We start from the raw sequence: 19983 nt of genomic DNA on the forward strand, positions 1-19983 counted from the left end.
ATTTAAATACCTTATAAATCACCCTAGAGATGGTTTTTACATGCATGTCCTTTAAAAAAAAAAAAAAAAAAGAATCAAGTAGGATTGAACAAATCCTGGAGTTGAAAGTGAAACAAATCTAAGTTCCAAGCTTTGCTGGGCTGTCTTGTCTGTAAAATGAAAACAACAATAGTAACCGACTTAGGGTGTTATCAGAGCGCAGGATGCTTAGAGCAAATAAATCATCACGCAAACACCATCTTGCTGGCTTTAGAGTATATATTATGATGTGATATTTTTCATAAAGCACTTCAACTGTACCCTCTCATTGTCTGCAGTATGGTGGACATTAACTCCCTGGTAATGACAGTAATGAAAGGGGGAAAAAAAAAGAATAACATAATAGCACATCTAATACAAATTTTTGAAAATTGTAATGCATCTTAACTAAATTAAATTGCCTTTCTCAAAGTGAGCCTCATCCTGTTTGGCCCTTTTATAACATCTGATGTCCCAATTTAATTTTGCTTTAGATTTGAAGGATGAATCTGGGAGAAAGACAAATAGGCAGTTTTTCATATAATGAGAATTTCCACACATTAGAACAGAAAAATGAACAAGCCAGTCTAAGCTTTTCAGCAGAAAATGACAAACATACGAAAACAAAGACCTTTTTACCGCATATGAACTGTGTTTTAAACATTCAAGGAAGCTGGTTTGGATTTTATAAGCCTGTGGCTCATTGATGGCTCCACAATGCAGCCTCTGAAGTCACAGCTCTTCAGATGAGGAATTTTAGGTTATGCTTATTTCTATGTTGTATCTCTTGGATGTAATATAATTGACCCTTTAGAAATAGTCAGACTTTTATATACATAATTCCAGTGTGGTCTATAAATGTACACAATCCTTGACTTAAATTTTTGAATTTAGATTTTTTTCCCCACTTAGAAGGAAAATGAGTAAATTATTCTTAAAAAACAGGCTCTTGCTTTTTTGCATTTTATAGGTCTCATTCAAGTATTTTGCTTTTTTATTTCAAAAATCATGAGAATAAGTTAGTAATTTTACTTACTAGGGTCTTAAACCTACGCCATTTTCTACAAATCTAATATTAGTGTTCTATGTAAAATAGCTTTAGGACTATTTTTGTAAGAATCATGTTATCCAATATTAATAAGCACATTGCCTGGGCAAAATCATGCTAATTCAAACTGGATAAAACCTGTGTGTAGTATAACTTGGGGCTTTTAAAAGGATTCATATGCTTAATGAAATCTGCCTAGATTATGTAGCAGAAGCCTTGTTTTCCTATATAACAGTTTTTCATCCTTGAGTCTATTGTTTTATGATAGTTATCGCCTATAAATGTGGCTTTCTTAATGGGAAGAAAAATTAAGATAGGATTTCATTTGGCTGTGGATTTTTAAAATAAAATTAACCAAGAACATTTCAATGAAACATATTTTCTACATGGGAGCATCTCTTTCTTTGCCTTAATGCTCTTTGTTTTAGAACTGAATCTTGTCCCCCAAAATACTTTTCCTGGAATACTCATTTTTCCTTCAAAGTGATGCTCTCCAGACTGTACATTTGCAAATTTTGAAGAAAATGTTCCCTGATGCATTGAATTGACATTTAGATACTTTAAACTTCAAAATGATCCTATAACTGAGATGAAAATTTATAAAATAGTTATCCTGTATTTTGTGTTGTATTAATGGATAAAAATTAAATACTTATTAAGCATCTAAATGCTTATTAATCATGTTTAGGTATCCGAGTAATTTTTTTAAAAGCCATACTTCATTAGCTTTAGAAGCAAATGGTCATTGACTGTGAGGTGTTGCATAGATGGTGTGTATAGTATTTCAATAAAGTAGTTTTCCATTCTCACATTCTGTTTTTGATTTGATTGAAAGGTGGCATTTTTTTTTTTCTTCTTTGCAATCAGACATGCTAATCTATGTCAGCTTTCTCCTTCATGAGAATGGCGTCTACGGGAGAAAAAAAAAAACAAGTTTTTTTTTTTCATAACAAGATTCTGTTTTTTAAGAATATTTCAGCACCGTTAATTAGAAAGAAGGTTTTATTAACCATAAGGCTAGCACTAACAGACCACAGAGCTGTTTTTTAAAGTACTGTATGCCATGGCTGCCCTGCTTTTTCTCTGTCTAAAACTTCATTTTGTTATACTCTCATCAATCACTTAAGTCATTACCGTAAATCCTACTGTTGTTAATTTTACCAGTATCACCCTAATGAGACATTCCTGCTATAATTAAAAATGAATTCTAACTTTCAGGCCTTCTAAATTTTTTTTTAATGAATTTAGAATGATCTTGCCATATGACCATAAATACCACTGATATACATAGACTACTCATCAAGTCTATAAGAAAAGTAGTGTCACAATACGTCCAGGTGTGACTTATTGACTGGTAGCCTCTGTGCACATGGGCTTATGCATATGTATATTTTTGTGCGCATATCTAGGAATTATGTTCTTTTTATCGTAAAGCCTAAGATGCTTTACCGAAGCAACCGATAGTAAGTCCTTATTCTTTGTCTTGCCAAAATATAGGTGGATGTAACACCAGCAGGATCACTCTCTGTAAGCCGGCATCCTAGAGCACCACCTGCTGGATGCATTTGGGGACTTAATATTGGTAAAACGGAAAATCAGTACTTGTTAAAACAGGTGTACTTGGTTTTTAATTGCCTGTGATGTATTATTTATGGTTCACAAATGTCAAGATATGTCCATCTGTGCTGAACCAAAAGTGTTTGTAAAAGAAATTACTTTCCTTCTGCTCTGCCCTGCACTAACCTGGATTCAGGGTGTTACAGTGAATATTTTGAGGAAAAGGAAGCACAGTATATGCCTGATGAAACAAAGCATCCCAGGTTGCCATGAGATAAACTCTCATCTTAATAATCACAACTCTTCAGTAAGATAGAGTTGGAGAGAGTTGTCTGCATGATATTTTAACTTTAGTTTTCCTAAATTAACTAGCTTCTGCATATGAAAGCAGTGTTTGAAACAAGTAAGTCTTTTTTTCTCTGGGCTATGACTCTCAATCTGATTCTTTGGCACGAACACGAGTTCTTACAGGTACCTCATCAAGAACTTTCCTTGTGGCCCGACTTTTGGTTTGCGCTGTTGCACAAACACTAAGATAGCCCTGTGTTTTTCTTTTTTTCCTCAAAAGAACTCATCAAGCAGGGTTTGAAGCAACATGTTGGCAGTGTTCAAGTTCAGGTGACATTAAAACTAGGTCTATGAAATTCTCCAGAAGGTCCAGGATGTTTAGTGCTCCATGATGTAATGCAGGCCCTCCAGTTCCAGCAAAACAACTCTGTATTTACTGCTTGTAACTAATAGTCAGTGTGGTAAAAGGAATTATATTCATATGGCAAATGAATACAACTTAATGTGCACCATATGCAGAGTGCTGGACTGATGTGCCAATATATCACATTTATTTACCTTGTTTAGTTGCAAAAAAAATGACTATACCATTCAGCCCGTGGGCTCTCGCCATATAAATATGAAAACAGAACTGATGATTTATGCCCTCAAATTGAAACTGCGTATCTTCATATGTAGACTTTCCTGGTGCCACACCAAAGAAAATTGTCTAATACTTTATGCTCGGATAAGAAATAGAATGTCAAACAATGGCGGGAATTAACCATTAGTTAGAAGGTACAAATTCTCTCTAGTCAACTATGTTCTTTAGACTCTCAAAAAAAAAAAAAAGGTAAACATGTCTTCTTTCATTTAATTGAGATTGGATGTACTCTGAAATTGCAAGCCACTTCCTCCCCCACCTTCCTTTTTTAAGCCTCAAATCAGGCGTCTTCTGCTTTTAGAATAGTTCGTGAAAGAGAGGGAGGGATATTATTACAGGATAACTAAGGATACGTTGAACTGAGACCTCCTGGAACAACGTATTAGACTGACTTCAGCACCTTCCAAAGAGTTTGTTCCTTTAGAGAAATTATATGACAGCTTTGTGCAAATGTACCTCACATTGTACCTTAGATATCCCTGAGAATTTATGAAGAGACCCATTTTGATATGAAATTAAGTATTAAATGCCTTGGATGATTTACCATTGCTCTAGGTTTTTTTGTTGTCGTTATACAAGTTTCAGATGTACACACTCTAGTTTGACATCTCTTACACTACAAAGTTAATAGTGTCATCTAGTTACCATCCATGACCATAGAGTAGACCTCCTCCACCCATTTTGCCCATCCCCCCAACCTTCTTCCCCTCTGATAATCACTAATCTGATTTCTGTATCTGTGAGTTTGTTTAATTTTGTTTGTTCATTTGTTTGATTCCACATATGAATGAAATATAGTGTTTGTCTTTCTCCATCTGAATTCCTTCACTTAGCATAATACCTTCAAGGTTCACCTGTGTTGTTTCAAATGGCTGGACTTCATTCTTGTTTATGGCCGAGTAGTATTCCATTATGTATATATACCACATCTTCTTTATCCATTTATCCACTGATGGACACTTAAGGTGTTTCCACGTCTTGGCTATTGTAAATAATGCTGCATTGAACACAGCAGTACATACATCTTTTCAAACTAGTGTTTCCATGTTCTTTGGGTAAACAATCTGGTTTTCTTTAAAAAAATTTTTTTACCAACTGCAATAAACTTGCCCCTTTAAGAAGCAGGTAATCATTATGAAAGCAAGCTTAAACAAGGTGTGGCAAAGTAGAGCTTCTGGTCTTTGGACTTCTTTGACTCTTGAGATTCAATATAGAAATGACCATTGCTCTGTTTTCGTTTTTGGTTTTTTTTCTTTTTTTTTGGTCTTTTGTCCTTTTTAGGGCCACACCCACAGCATATGGAGTCTCCCAGGCTAGGGGTCTAATCGGAGCTGTAGCCACCAGCCTACACCACAGCCACAGCAATGCCAGATCCGAGCCACATCTGCGAGCTACACCACAGCTCACGGCAATGCCAGATCCCTAACCCACTCAGCAAGGCCAGGGATCGAACCCACAACCTCATGGTTCCTAGTCAGATTCGTTTCCTCTGTGCCACAACGGGAACTCCGATTGCTCTGTTTTTAGAAGTAGTTTTTTTCACATTCCAGTAGGTTTGGTTAGACTTCAAATTTTGGATTTGAAGTGTTTTTAGGTAGGAAAAGGACCCTTTGAATCCTATCTGCCTCTCATGGCTTACTTAGGTCTGCATGACTATTGAGGTTTCAAGCTTTTATCCACGTAGCTTGTAACTTTCTACAACTGAGAGATTGCTTTATTTCCTCAGGGTGAGCAGGGTCAGGATGTTTCTCCTTATTAAATTGAGATACAGTTGACATATAAAATTATATTGGTTTTAGACGTACAACACCGTGATTTGGTATTTGTATGTATTGGAGATGATCACCCCAGTGTCCAGTTAACATCCATCACCACACATAGTTATCAGATTTTTTTCAGATGGTGAGAACTTTGAAGAGCCACTCTCTCAGCAACTTTCAAATATACTATACGGTATTATTAACTATAATCCCCAGGCTGTACAATATTTCCCCAAGACCTCATTATTTTATAAACGGAAGTTTGTACCTTTAGACCACCTTTGCCCATTTTGCCCTCCTCCTTCTTCTGGCGGCCACCTCTGGCAGTCTGTTCTTTGTATCTCTGAGTTTGATGGGTTTTTTAAAAATTCTACACATAAATGAGATCCGAGTGTTTGTCTTTCTCTGACTTATTTCACTTAGCATAATGCCCTTAAGGTTCAACCATGTTGTTGCAATAGCAGGATCTCCTTTTTTATGGCTGAATAATATTTCATCATGTGTGTATGTATGTATACATGTATATGTATATGTGTGCATGTGTGTGTATATGTGTGTATAATTTTGTTTATCCATTCATCTATCAGTGGACCCAGGTGGTCTCCATGTCTTGGGCATTGTGAATAATGTTGCAGTTACCATGAGGGCTTTGCAGATACTTTCTTCAATTAGTGTTTTCCTTTCCTTCAGATGAATACCCGGAAGTGGGGTTGCTGAATCACATGGTAGTTCTATTTTTAATTTTTTGAGGAACCTTCATATTGTTTTCCATAGCAATTGTACCAATTTACATTCCCACCAACTGTGTACAAGGATCCCCTTTTCTCTACATTTTCATCAACATTGTCATTTCTTGTCTTTTGATAAAAGCCATTCTAGCAGATGTGAGGTGATACCTCATTGGAGTTTGCGTTTCCCTGATGATAAGTGATGTTGAGCATCTTTCTCTCTACCCATTGACCATCATATATCTTCTTTGTAAAACATGTCTATTCAGGAGCTCCAACTGTGGCACAGTGGGATCAGCAGCAACTTGGGAATGCTGGGACATAGGTTCGATCCCCAGCCTGGCAACAGTGGGTTAAGGTCTCAGCTCAGCTCGGATCTGGTCCCTGGCCTAGGGGATCAGGGGCAGCCAAAAAAAAAAAAAAAGTCTACTCAGATCCTCTGCCCATTTTCAAATTGGATTCTTCTTTCAATATTGAGTTACATGAGTTCTTAATGTGTTTTGGATATTAATCCTTTACCAGGTATGTGGCTTGTATTTTCTCCCATTCCATACTTTGCCTTTACATTTAGCTGATGGTTTCCTTTGCTGTGCAGAAGCTTTTCATTTTGATGTGATCTCACTTGTTTATTTTTTTCTCTTGTTATCTCGGCCTTTGGTGTCAATCTAGGATGTTTCTAATAGCTGAAGATGCGAAAACCCTTTATACTTTTCACTAGTGCCTTACTCATGTATCTTTTACAGAGGAAACTTTAAAATGTTAAGAAGGATAGATTACAGAGAATTTTTATGTGATGTGGGTATTTAGGATAGATAGATAAAAACCTATGTTCATTTTTCACATATTTTCATATTCATAAGAATCATAATGTTCCACATCAACAAATTATGAACAAGATTTCAACAACTTTTCTAAATATCTGTACTCTCTTATTGGAGGCAGAATTTGATAATGTTTACTAGACACTCATGCAGCTACAGGAGTTATCAGTGAATCAGAGCCAAAGATGAGCCCCTCTGGAAGAATAGGCACATTAAAAGTCTCAAGAAAGTATATACGAGAAGTGTATTAAGTGTGATACCTTCGCACAGCCAATAACATTATGAATTTGTGATACAGGAAAGGATACGCTATCTGTACCACTAAGTGTAAAAGGTCACCAGACCACATGTATAATATATTCTAACCATCTGTGTCTGTATGTATGTACCTTGTCCCATGTATATTTATGCATAGGAACAAGTCTAGAATGATAGTTAAATGTTAGCAATGGTTGTTTTCAGTTAGTGGAATTTGGAGGCAGTTTTTCATTTTCTCCTTCCTAATTTACTAAGTTAAATGAATGTTTTATAGAGAGCATATCGTATTTTGATAACAGAGATAATAAAGGCATTTTCTTTGGGAGGAAAATCCCTCATGATTGTAATGTACTTTAATTTCCTGCTCTAGTTGTAGCAGAATTAATGGGATTGTCAGGGGAGGTTGGAAAGTCTAAGAAAAGGGGGAATGGGAGAAATCAAAACAAAATTTCTAGACATGAAGCTATATTGTCTCTTTGACAAGAAACAATAGTAAGAGAACCATCTCTAATTGGCATTTATGTGGCAATGGGATCAGATATTATCCTTTTGCTGGAAAGAGTGTCTGTGACCGAGGGTGGAAATATGCATCATTCTGTTGTTACTGCATGTTCTGTTGTTACTAGGTGGTTCTCACTGGGCTCTCACTACAGGCCATGCTCCCTCCTCAGCACTTCACACAGTAACCACCAATCTTCATCGCTGTCCTGTGTGATAACTACGGGTGTTTTCCTTGTTTTACAGATGAGGCACAGAGAGATTATAAGTATGCCTTCACTCTGCCCTGGGCCTTGAAGCTCCCAGATCTTACCAGAACCATGAGAACTTTCCCAAAGGAGGCCACATAGCTAGCAATGCTGGAGCCTGGGTTCTAAGCCAGACACTCTAGGGCACAGGCACCATTCTTAGTGAACCCCTAAACTCTGTAGCATTTTTAATTTGATTTCATTGGATCATCAGCTGTCGAGAATTTAAAGCAACCTTATCACTAAAGCACTGTTTGCAAAGAACAATATAGAGACAATTTTGTTATACTGAGTTCTCGTGACGTAATATGTCATGATAGGATGTTGTGCTTTTTAGGTTGTATTACACATGTTAGGGTTATACTTTGACTCTACAGTGGTTGGTATATAATCACACAGACCCACTTTCTAGTGTAATCTTAAAGGATGATTCCATGACCATTCACTTTCATAAACGTTCACTGTCAGCTCCTTTCACAAAGTAGAAGAAAGTTTATGTAAATCAAGAAGGTTTCTTTTTTTTTGGCCTCACCTGTGGCATGCAGAAGACATTCCCAAGACAGGGATTGAACCCCAGTCACAGCAGTGACAATGCTGAATCCTTAACCGCTAGGCCAGCCGGGAACATATTGTTGATTTTTATACCAACCTTACATTGTCTGACATTAATAATTCTAATATTATTTACAAGAGGAAGCTACCAAACTTACTGTCTGTTGGTTGTCACACCCTAAATGCAGCTCTGGCTTGTTTTCTGTAGTCTGTATGTTTAATCGAATTGACATTTTATCTTTTTCATTAAAGAGACCATAATGAATGAAGAGCAGAGGGGAGGCTGGAGGAGATGGAATAAGTCCAACAACCTTAAATAATTTTTCTTTGTATAATTAAAATGTAGTGTTATAATTCCCATTGAAAAATTAGGAAGTTAATGGAAAAATTTAAGAAACATTTAACAGCTAACCTCCTTTCCGCTTCAGAAAAAATCATTTCCTTTCTTGATTTACCACATGAGAAAGCTTGGTGTTCAGTTCTCATATGAAATTTTTCTGTTGATGAATGTTTTGAAGTATTTAGTTGTAAATAAAATGGAACAGAAGGCATGGACAAAAGAGCAGTATCCTGTTTTAGGAAGTGGCTGGCATATACTCTATAATATTGAGATCTTCTTAAATCTATATATACTTATATATTTAGGTTCTTATACAAACTTAAATTTTCTTTCAAAATGAGTACTCCATTGAAATGATTTTCTTCTAAAACCAGGTTTCATATTTTGTTTTATATCTGTAAGAGATCAGATGGCATTAGATTTTACTAGTCCAGAGAATTATATTGGTTTTTATTTATTTATATTTTTATTTTTTGCTTTTTTTTTAAGGTCGCACCCGTGGTGTGTGGAGGTTCCCAGGCTCGGGGTTGAATTGGATTTACAGCCTCCGGCCTACACCACAGCCACAGCAACACAGGATCCCAGCCACATCTGTTACCTACACCACAGCTCACGGCAGCACTAGATCCTTAACCCACTGAGCAAGGCCAGAGATCGAACCCACAACCTCATGGTTCCTAGTCAAATTCATTTCTGCTTTGCCACAATGGGTACTCCCAGTTGTTTTTATTTTTAAAAAGGCTTTATTAATTGATAGTAAATATTCATTTTGTATAAAAAATTCTCCCCTCCTTATTTGCACACTGCATTGCACATGATATATACCCAGTAAATGTTACTGAGTGAATGAAGGAGTGAAGGAATGAAAGAGTAACCAAAATGGAAATGTTAACTTCTGCCCTAAATATGAACTAAGTATTAATTGGAAGAACCCACTTTATTTCCATAAAAATGGGTGTTAGGGAGGTTTTGTGCTGCTTAAGACTAGGGAACTGCTGAATTGCACTTCATTCCATAATCGATGGTATGAAAAAGGTGAATGAATGAAGGGGATTCTCGGTCTACTCAGAACAACATATTTAAACTGCTAGTGAGAACTTTGCAGTGCCTTTTTAAAGCAATTTCATTTTCATTAAGACTGGGGAGATGATGCCAAAAATACCAAGAACTTCATTTATTAAAATGTAATTCAAAGTTTGCCAACAGTATGTGTCGAGTCTATTTTTACCTGGATTAATAATTCCATTGCCTTAACGGAGACAGAGCTTTTGAAATATTTTTCTCATGGGATATTTATGCACAGGATACTAGAGAAATTACTATTTTCTACTTCTCTTCTTTCAGGTATAACTTTAAGTGGTTCAGAGTCCATTTGATGGAGAAATACACCCAGCATTTTGAGGGCACCAAAGAAACACATTTCATAGCAGCATTTGTTATTCTGCCTAATGGTGTAAAACATTTCACCTAATATTTTAAAACAGGTCCAGTATAAATCCTAAATGGGTGTTAGGGAGGTCTTGTGCTGCTTAAATGCAAGTTGGGTTGTTAGAATGCTGTTAAGTTAGTGCTTGATATTCAGTGTTATGTACCGAGAGAAGCACATCTGTAAAAACTGGTGTGTCCTGGTATTCGTGGCAGGATTTGGACTGTCTTTAATCTCCTTTGACTTGTTCATCTTCCTTTAAGGCCATCCATAAAGATGCACTGAGCATCCTTTTCAGCCTTTGGTTAGGATTTGCATCACTAGGCATAAACCTACTCTCTGGACAAAGACGCCCCTTTCCTTTGAAGCAATTGCTCAAGCAATTGCTTTTCAAAGCAGTCCAAGAAGTCTATACCCTTTCTCTTTTTATTTTTTTCTTTAAGAAGAGTTTGAAGTGGCGCCCCTTAAACTAGCAGCAAGATAAATTTTTCTCTTTGGCTTTATTGAAAGCCATGACAATTTTTCCCGCAGTAAGACTTTAAAAGGTTCTTAAGGGAATCTGTTCTGCTTTATGGTCCAGCTTTTGGTAGCACTTATTATCTCAGAAAGCAAAAGTCAAGACTTTGTGTATCCATTAACTACTGCAATTTTTTTATCAAAGAATTAACCCGGTATGTTTTTTGAAGACTTTTGCCCCCTACTCTTTATTCAGTTTAGAGACTTCGGTGAGAGGTGGCCATAGCTTTGGGATCTTTGAAAAAGTAATTTATTGGAGCTGATCTGCCCCTAGGTATTAGCTCTGTGGGCTGACGAGTAGTTGGGAAGGATAGATTTAGGTGAGTGTTACAGGGAGAATGAGTGATACGGTTCCCAGATTGTGTTTCTGTGTTCTCCAAACAAAGACACACAGGTACACATGTGTATTGCTGTTGATGCGTGAGCTGTTACTGCCAGGTTGCAGGATGCTGTTTAAAGGTGTGACTACAGAGATAGAATAGATTCTCTGAGCCACACTTGAAACCTGTGCTCTGCCTCCCGTGGTCCCCTCTACCCCTCATAATTCCGTCCCAGGGGGCTCCCAAAATGTCTGTTGAACATAATCGATATGGACCTGTTGGATTTAAATCCTCTATCATGTCATCCCATTTGCCGTAATGAAATTTTAACATGTAAAACATTTCGTTGATTGGAACCTATAAAAATGCACGTGTTTATTTTGAACAGATTTTTTTTTTTTTTCAATGGGGAAATGGAAAGAATGCTGAGTCTGTACCACATACACCAAAAGAGTGCACAGTTCAGTCTCTCCAAAAAGACTGGCAATAGCTTTTCTTACAGGAAGTGATCACTCTCCTTATATTGACTGTGGATTTTCAGAGGCCATGAATGTGCTTTTCCTAAAAGGGAGGAAAGTTCAGCAGCAGCCTTTTTACTGGAAATCTAGTGAGTGCTGGTGAAACCAGTTACCTGAGAAGAACCCAGTCATCAGAAGTGTACGCTTCTGCTTTCAATTTGTTGTTTTTCGTTTCCTTTCCTTCTCTTTTTCTCCTTTTTCGCCCCCCATACTTCCTGAACTGTCTAACCTGCTTCCTGGGTTAGGAACCATTTTGCCAAACAATGAAGCCAGAGTCCTGGCATTGAACAGTTCCTTTATTTAGAGATCAGGCCCCAGGAAAAGAGAAGTCTCTTTCCAGTTTTGAAGTTACCCAGCATGTGCCTGTGTCCTCTGACGTTCAGAAGGAAGCACCACAACTGGTATAGTATGGAATATGGGAAGCTTGTATTTTGGAGGTAAAGCATACTTATAAAAATCTTAATTATGAGTTGACAAAAAAAAAAGAATGCTTATACCTTAATTCACTATTTATAGGGTTAATTATGCATCTCCCTAAACTATTAGTCATAGAAAATCCTCAGGTTTTCAACTCTTTCACATTAAAGAAAGAAATCAGTTGACAGCACTCTTGTCACTTCCTCCCTGTGTCCCTGAGAAAATATCCTTAGATCTAGAAAACAAAACGTTCGCATTGGCATACTTAAGTGACAGCGTCCTCTGGGTCCCCATTATCCATCTGTCCTTTGTTTACTTTGGCTTACATTTAGATTGCTTTCAGTTGCCATCAGCTTTCCATTTTCCACTGAGGAATTCCAAGCCAATTCAAGTTAAAGCACAAACCTCCCCCCTCATAAAATGGTAACTTTTGAAAACAAAAAGGGAATAAGCACACCGAAAATATAGTGCTTAGCTCTCAGTGATTTTAATCCTTGATTTAAAAAAAGCTGCCAATGGATTTAATTAAACATTAATTTCAAAAATAACATTTTTCGGTATTTGGGGGGGGGGCATGAATCAGGGTTACAGTATTGGCAACTTTTTATTTTATTTTATTTTATTTTTTGGCAACCTTTTAAAACGTAGCAGATTTATCTCTAATTTCTTGGCAAGACTTATCTCCAACAGAAAGTTAAGTAGTTCAGACTGGTTTGCATTATCTGCTTCTTTTCTTGACAAATTTCCCAAATGTGTATACTTTTTAAGGAAACAAAAGTAGCTGTTGTTGTAACCATTGCTTTCTGGTTTGGAAAATAAGTGAACTTTGTATTAAGGTGGGTTTCTCTCCCTAGAGAAGTTTTAAAACTTGGAATCAAATGAAACCAGGCCTCTGGTTCCACTCACACCTGGCCTTTTACTGTCATTTGAGGTCTCCCTTTGTCACCAAGTGTGCAGGCCATTTCCCGCGTCTGACCACGTGCAGCACAGCCAGTGTGGTGCCGCATCTGACAGGATGCCTCTTCACTTCCATCTCACTCAGAAGCACCCATAGTCCCCCAAAGCCAGGAGGGACACCGGGGACAATGCTGTGCTCCTGCACCCCAATAAATTCAATGAATGATGTGAGATGACCAGGCATGCAGGGCTGGGAGCGCAGAGCTGGGCCCTGCCCTGGTTTGGGTCACGGGCCTGTGTGTGCTCCATACACCCTGCTTTCCTTCTTCCCCTCCCCATTCCCAGTCATCAGTTTGCATGACATTTCAGAGAATGCATGACCATCATAAAAAGCACTCATTAATTTTTTTGGACCAGCAGCATTTGCTTCCAAGGACAGTAGGTTTCTGCTGGATTTTCCCTGATCTGCCAGATCTCTCTCCTTGGGGTGCGTGACTATCCCAAGGACAGCCATGTGTATGGTATTGTTTGACTCAAGTGCTGGGCCAGTCCTGGTGTGGGTTCCTCATCCACCAGCCAGTTTTCTTTCTAGTTTGGGACTGCGATGACTTGGATGGCTTCAACCATGTGACATGTTTTGAAACATCTTCCATTATTTGGATACTTCTTCCCTGCCATCCTTCCCCCCCCCCCAAATTTCAATCACTTATCAGCAGAATTACATTTAATAGTTTAATCCCCCCTCTGTTCTTTGAATGAACTGCAGAGAAGAATACCTTGTATGATTTTATACAAGGATGACACATAAACTTAAGGAAGACAATAGGGACTTAAGAGAGGGGCTGCTTTGAGATGTCATAGGTCCTACTTCAGACCATCTCCATTTGTGACAGGGGTCTCAGTGGCCCCAGAGGAGGAGGCCTGAGTGAGGGGGCAGATGAGGCTGCCTTTTTTTGAAATGTGAATTAAGCCGGAATCCCCACTTTCTCTCTTTTTTTTTTAGGGCCACACCTGTGGCATATGGAGGGTTCCCAGCCAAGGGGTCTAATCAGAGCTACAGCCACTGCCCTACATGACAGCCACAGAAACACCAGATCCAAGCCTCGTCTGAAACCTACACCACAGCTCACAGCAACGCCAGATCCTTAACCCACTGAGCGAGGCCAGGGATCGAACCTGCAACCTCTTGGTTCCTAGTCAGATTCCTTTCCGCTGCGCCACGACGGGAACTTCAGGGTCCCCATTTTCATAATCATCCACATAATCATCCATAAACCATCTAATCAAGGAGCTCATATTTGTATTTGAAAAGTAAGGCAATTTATAATGCAAATTTTTGACTCACTTCATTCTGTTTTAAACTGTCGCTTGATAATCATGTAAGGTTTAGAACTTTAGCAACATGTGTTCCTCAAACTATAGCATATAGTTTGGATCTACTCCTAAAATAGGATTTTTGGACAAATTTCTAAGCCGTAAATGAAAGACTGATGCATTATGGGAATGAGGAAGAAGTTATTGATGATTAATCTGAGTAGAGGGCATCCCCTGCATGATCTCTTTCTTTTTTTCCTAAAGGTGAGACCACTACTCCTCGGGCCATCCTGACAGGCCACGACTACGAGGTCACCTGTGCTGCTGTCTGCGCGGAGCTAGGCCTGGTGTTAAGTGGTTCTAAAGGTAAATCTGTGGCACCCTCATCAAATGGCTGTGTTTCTTAGTGTCTTCTACTAATGGATTACCAAAGATGAATTTGGTACTTTTTTTTTTTTTTTTTTTGGCCGCACCTGCATATGGGGAAGTTCCTGGGCCAGGGATCGAACCATGCCACTCCAGCAGTGATCCTGAGCTACTGCAGTGACAACACCAGCTCCTTAACCCACTGAGCCACAAGGGAACTCCTGAATGTGATCCCTTTGTGTCTAAAGTTGTGCTGTCTATTATGGCAGCCGTTAGCCACTTGGAACTGTGGACGTTAACTGAAATGCAATCAAATTAAAAAGTTAGTTCCCTGGTGGCACCAGCCACAGTTCAAGGGTTCAATATTCACATCCAACTAGGGGCTCCTCTACTGGATGGCCCAGAAAAGGAACATTCCATCACAGCAGGAAGTTCTCTTTCACAGCTCAGCTCTGAAGAGTGAGGCAAGAACAAGGACCATCTTTGTATATTTGTTTATTCTTCTGGACCGTGACTGGGATGGGTTCCATCTCACACCTGGATGGAAACTCCCCACCCAGTCTGTTTCAACCTTCCAAATCGCTGACCTAGGCAGGGGCCAGGATGGCATTGGAACAGAGTGGAAAGATACTTAGGCTTATTTGCTGGAGGTCTGCCCTAAGAGCACGGCCCTGTGTTTAGGCCAAAGGCAGTCAGCAAGCTTTCCAAGAGCACGCACAACAAAGCAGGATCTGACCAGGGATAGAGCTGTTTCCAATTCATTCCTTATTTGATTATAATAGCCTGTCCATTTCTCTGTCCCTCTGCCCAGAACTGAGGTCTAAACGCACACAGAAAGTACTGTAATCACACAGTCTCTTAGGCTAGTTTGGTGGGAAAGCACGCAGTTTTCGAGTCACCTTATCTGTGTCTTGAACTATAATATTTAGTCTAGCTAACAAGACTTATTAAATATTCAGAGGATTGTGTTTAAAAATTTAGTTGCTCAAAACAATGACATAGTAATAATGATAGCAAGGATTCTATAACTGCTGGAATTTTTTCCTTCTTACACCCAGTGATTTCATTTATCCTCAGCTAACATGAGCTCTTGGACTACACATGATCCAAACTGGACATGTAAAATGAACCTGTCACGTTACAGGCTATCTTCACTTTGTGCAGTGGCACGGGACCATAAAAATGACCGTGCAAGACAAAACCATGCACAGACCTTAAAAATCAATAGTTTCAATAGGAAATATTATGATTAACAATAATCAGTGGTAAATTTTAATAGTCAGTGGGAGATTTTATGATAGTTCCATGGCCTTAAATGTTTTTTATCAAAACATTAAAAGTTCTCTTGTTCAGGAGTTCCCACTCTGGCACAATGGGATCGGCCGCATCAGTGCAGCACCAGGACACAGGTTCGATCCCTGGCCCAGCACAGGGGGTTAAAGGATCCAGCACTGCCGCAGCCACGGCTCAGATCTGATCCAGGAACTCCATATCCCATGGGGTGGCCAAAAAAGAAGGAAAAAAAATAGTTTTTTTGTTTAGTTTTACATACGCATATATTCATACATACACATAAATTTATAGGGATGTGAAAAAATAAGACTCACGTTTACTTAGTACACTGTGATTGAAAACATCAGAAACATTGAGAATGAAAGTCTTTTATTTCTTTGTGGAAAATACACAAGAGTACTTGGAACAGCACTCACCCCCTTGTCTCCTTGTGACTTCAGGAGTGAGAATCTTCTGTAGGCCTTCACCAGCTGTCACTCCTTCCTAAGTTTGGATCAGCTTCCACCATTTTATCTCCCGGGCTTTCAGTGTCATGAACTATCTCCCAGGTCTCCGTAATGTGAGGGGTTTTGCTGGCATCACTTCTTTGGGGAGCCCCTCATGTGTGTTACAGCCACTTTCCTAACTTAGAGCAGTGAGTTAACCTTCAGTCCCAGCCTCCGGCTGCCCATCTGCAGGCCCCCAGCACTGTCCACGTTCCCCCGGTCAGCTCTGTCTTCTCTGGCTCCATTTATGTTTGATTCAGATCTCACTTTCAGCTTGGTCACTGTTGATTTCCTTATGGGAAATTCATCTTGGTTGGCCAGTACCCTCTTTTGATTACCCGTTTTTGTAAAATGCCACCTAGTTCCATCGCTGGGAGACAAAGAGGGCACCTAACTACAGCATTTGCTGTCTGTGCACGAGCTGAGTTAGACATGCGGGTCACTGACCGACTCTGGAAGAAGTGATGTGGTTTGTCACCCATCACGACACCTGTTACTTATGACTTGTGGACTGAAGAGCTGGCCATGAAGATTGCACTTTATATAATTACTGGGATAACTGAAATCTGGACTGCAGCATGGGGGACTAGTGTCGTTTAAAAGTGATAACTGAGAGTCACACACACTGGAACGGAGCAAAGCAAAGACTGCATGCTTTGGTAGTCGTGTGGAGAGCAGGAACTCCATGGAGCCTCGAGGGAGAGAGGAGCAGGGCCTAAGTCTAGTACCCCTTTCATCCAACTCAGACATTTCTTAGAACTGCCTTATCACACAAGCAGTGTTGGTTGCCTGCTCCTCCTCTGCTTTGCATGTAGCAGGCATGCAATACAGATGAAAAAGCACTGCTGCTTCTGGGCTTCCCCATCCTCCTCAAACAGCTCAGCCTGGAGGTCAGCCCTGGGAGCAAGGAGTGGTGACTGCAGCTGCCTGTTGGGGGGACGGCAGGGAAGCAGACTCACCAATGACAGGTGGCAGAGCATGGCTGTATGAATGTACTTGAAGGCTGAGGAGGTGGGCTTCCAGGGAAAGCACTGAGCGGTGGGAGAGAAGGCTCAGGCCTTCAGAAGCTGCCTCAATGAGTTCTCACCACAGAGGGCCAAGTGCTGGTACCACTGGGCCCCCGTGAGATGAGGGAGGGTCAGAGGCAGTCATGGTGTGTCTGATGGTAGCCCAGCCTTCCTGGAAGCTCTCCCAGGACTTGAAATCTGTCCTGTTCCTTACTAAGTTCCTCCAGTTCTTATCACCTCTCGTCGTAATGAATTTCCTAAAGTAACTTCCTGTCTCTTAAGAACTGAACTTGAACATGTATGACTCAGCTTTCTCCTCTCCCAAGTGGAAGGTGAGTACTGGCCAGTACGCAGATTTTACAAAGTAACTGATAGGAGTTCCTGGCCTGGCACAGTGGAAATGAAACTGACTAGGAACCATGAGGTTGCAGGTTCGATCCCTGGCCTCGCTGAGCAGGTTAAGGATCCGGCTCAGATCCTATACTGCTGTGACTATGGTGTAGGCCGGCGGCTACAGCTCTGAACCTCCATGTGCCATGGGTACGGCCCTAAAAGGACAAAAAGACAAAAACAAAAAACAAACAAACAAAAAGTTAACTGATCTATAAGGTATATAGAAAGGCTTTCTTCAGCTATAACATGTACTATGATCCTGTTGGCACTGTGCTCAGGATTCAGATCACCTGTGTCTGTTCTTTTTCAAAAGTTTCATTTTGCTTTTGTTCCTCCTGTTTTCTCAGAAGGACCATGCCTCATACATTCCATGAATGGAGACTTGTTAAGGACTCTGGAGGGTCCTGAAAACTGCCTGAGACCAAAACTCATTCAAGCTTCAAGAGAGGGTCACTGTGTCATATTCTATGAAAATGGCTTCTTTTGTACATTTAGTGTGAATGGGAAACTCCAGGCCACCATGGAAACAGATGATAACATAAGGGTAAGTGTAACTTGCAGACTTTTCAACATTCTGTGTTTTTACCTCACAGCATGGCGAGTAAGGAGGGAGAGGGTTCGCCAAAGAAACCTCTGTTTTTAGCCCCCAGGGCCTCTTTTCCACCCCAAAAGAAAATCGTCAAGGGTCTTGTCTCCGTCCCAGAGCACAGCCCATCCCACGGCTCCACTCAGCCCAAACGCTCTGTGCCTGAGGCCCCTGGGCCACTAAGTGAAGCCGGCGATGTGCCTTCAGCAGACATTTCCTGAGGACTTGCAAAGCCACCCTGGGCGGCGTCAGTGGCACTGCTTGGTTTGTTTGGCTGGTTTTGGTTCTTTACCTAAGAAAGTTAACCAAATAGGGGAGTTCCCATTGTGACTAAGCAGGTTAAGAATCCAACTAGTGTCTGTGAGGACATGGGTTCAATCCTTAGCCCTGCTCACCGCATCCGGGATCTGGCATTGCCATGAGCCGTGGTGTAGGTCGCAGACACGGCTCAGATCCTGCGCTGCCGTGGCTGTGGTGCAGGCGGGCAGCTACAGCTCTGATTTGACCCCTAGCCTGGGAACTTCCACGTGCCACAGGTGCGGCCCTAAAAAGAAAAAAAAAAAAAGTTAACCAAATAGTATTGTTTTCTGAGTGTCTGAGCTCAAACAGTGCAGCCAAGGACCCCTAAACCAGCTCTCTTTATAGTGGAACAGGTCTTTGGTGGGAGTGGTGGGGATGAAGATAATTAGGATTAGCGCCTAACTGCAGACCTGACTTCTCTGTGGATGGCAAGGCCCCAACGCAGGAAGTTAAGGAAGGGCTGCTTCAGACTCTGATGTCCGTCAGGCAGACCTTTTTTGGCTTTAGGTTTACAGGAGGCAGGAGTGCTGGTGGACCTCCTGGGGTCTCATTTCACTTTCAGGACAGGGCTCCGGAAGTACTAGAGGTTGGACAGGGAGGACTGCTCCTTGGAGAGGCTATTTTTTTCAAGGTCCTTTTCTCATCTCCAGACTCCTCGTAGGTGCCAGGTTAAGGTAAGATGAAGTGGTGTCCTGTCATCTTCTGAGATGGGGATGGAGGCGTGTGTGAGCTGCAGGCAGCGAAGGGACCCGGGACGTGTTGGGGCTGGGAAGGTCGCAGAGGCCTCCACCCTTTGAGTGGCACTTTAAGCTACTTCCGGCCACTTCACTCATTGTTGCTCCTGACCTAGGGCAACTTAGGTGACATCAGTTGTGTCTGATGTCTCCAGATGTGGTCTGATCACTCCCTTCTCACGTAAATATTGGGGTCAGGAAGTATGAAGGAAGAGAAACCCTAAGTATAGTTACACTGCACTTGGCTCCTTGGCTGCTTCTATATTCCAAGGATGATTGCTTAAGTCAGCTTGCTTCTTCTGTGAGTTTTTTCCAGTGCTTTTTTTTTTTTTTTTTTTTTTAGGGTCTCACCTGGTCATATGGAGGTTCCCAGGCTAGGGGTCTAATTGGAGCTGTTACCGCCGGCCTACACCAGAGCCATAGCAACGAGGGATCTGAGCCTCCTCTGTGACCTACACCACAGCTCACGGCAACGCTGGATCCTTAACCCACTGAACAAGGACAGGGATCAAACCCGCAACCTCATGGTTCCTAGTCGGATTTGTTTCCACTGTGCCACGACGGGAACTCCTTCCAGTGCCTTTTGACCGCCTCTGCCACGAAGGCCGGCACACAGAATGCGCTCGCTCTGCTTTTCTTTTTCCCTCCCTTC

At 40.7% G+C, this 19983-nt stretch overlaps 1 protein-coding gene across 4 annotated transcripts in view; it reads left to right on the forward strand.

Moving 5' to 3' along the window:
- The window catches only part of LRBA (LPS responsive beige-like anchor protein), a 709127-nt gene that overhangs the window by 680339 nt on the left and 8805 nt on the right, over nucleotides 1-19983 (forward strand). For all 4 annotated transcript variants that reach the window (XM_047799683.1, XM_047799682.1, XM_047799684.1 and 1 more), the window contains 2 exons: nucleotides 14432-14533; nucleotides 18059-18255. In XM_047799683.1, coding sequence (XP_047655639.1) covers nucleotides 14432-14533; nucleotides 18059-18255 — 299 coding nt within the window. The remainder of the gene's footprint in view (nucleotides 1-14431; nucleotides 14534-18058; nucleotides 18256-19983) is intronic.

The sequence above is a fragment of the Phacochoerus africanus genome, chromosome 10 (assembly GCF_016906955.1).
Source record: "Phacochoerus africanus isolate WHEZ1 chromosome 10, ROS_Pafr_v1, whole genome shotgun sequence".
Lineage (NCBI taxonomy): Eukaryota > Metazoa > Chordata > Mammalia > Artiodactyla > Suidae > Phacochoerus > Phacochoerus africanus.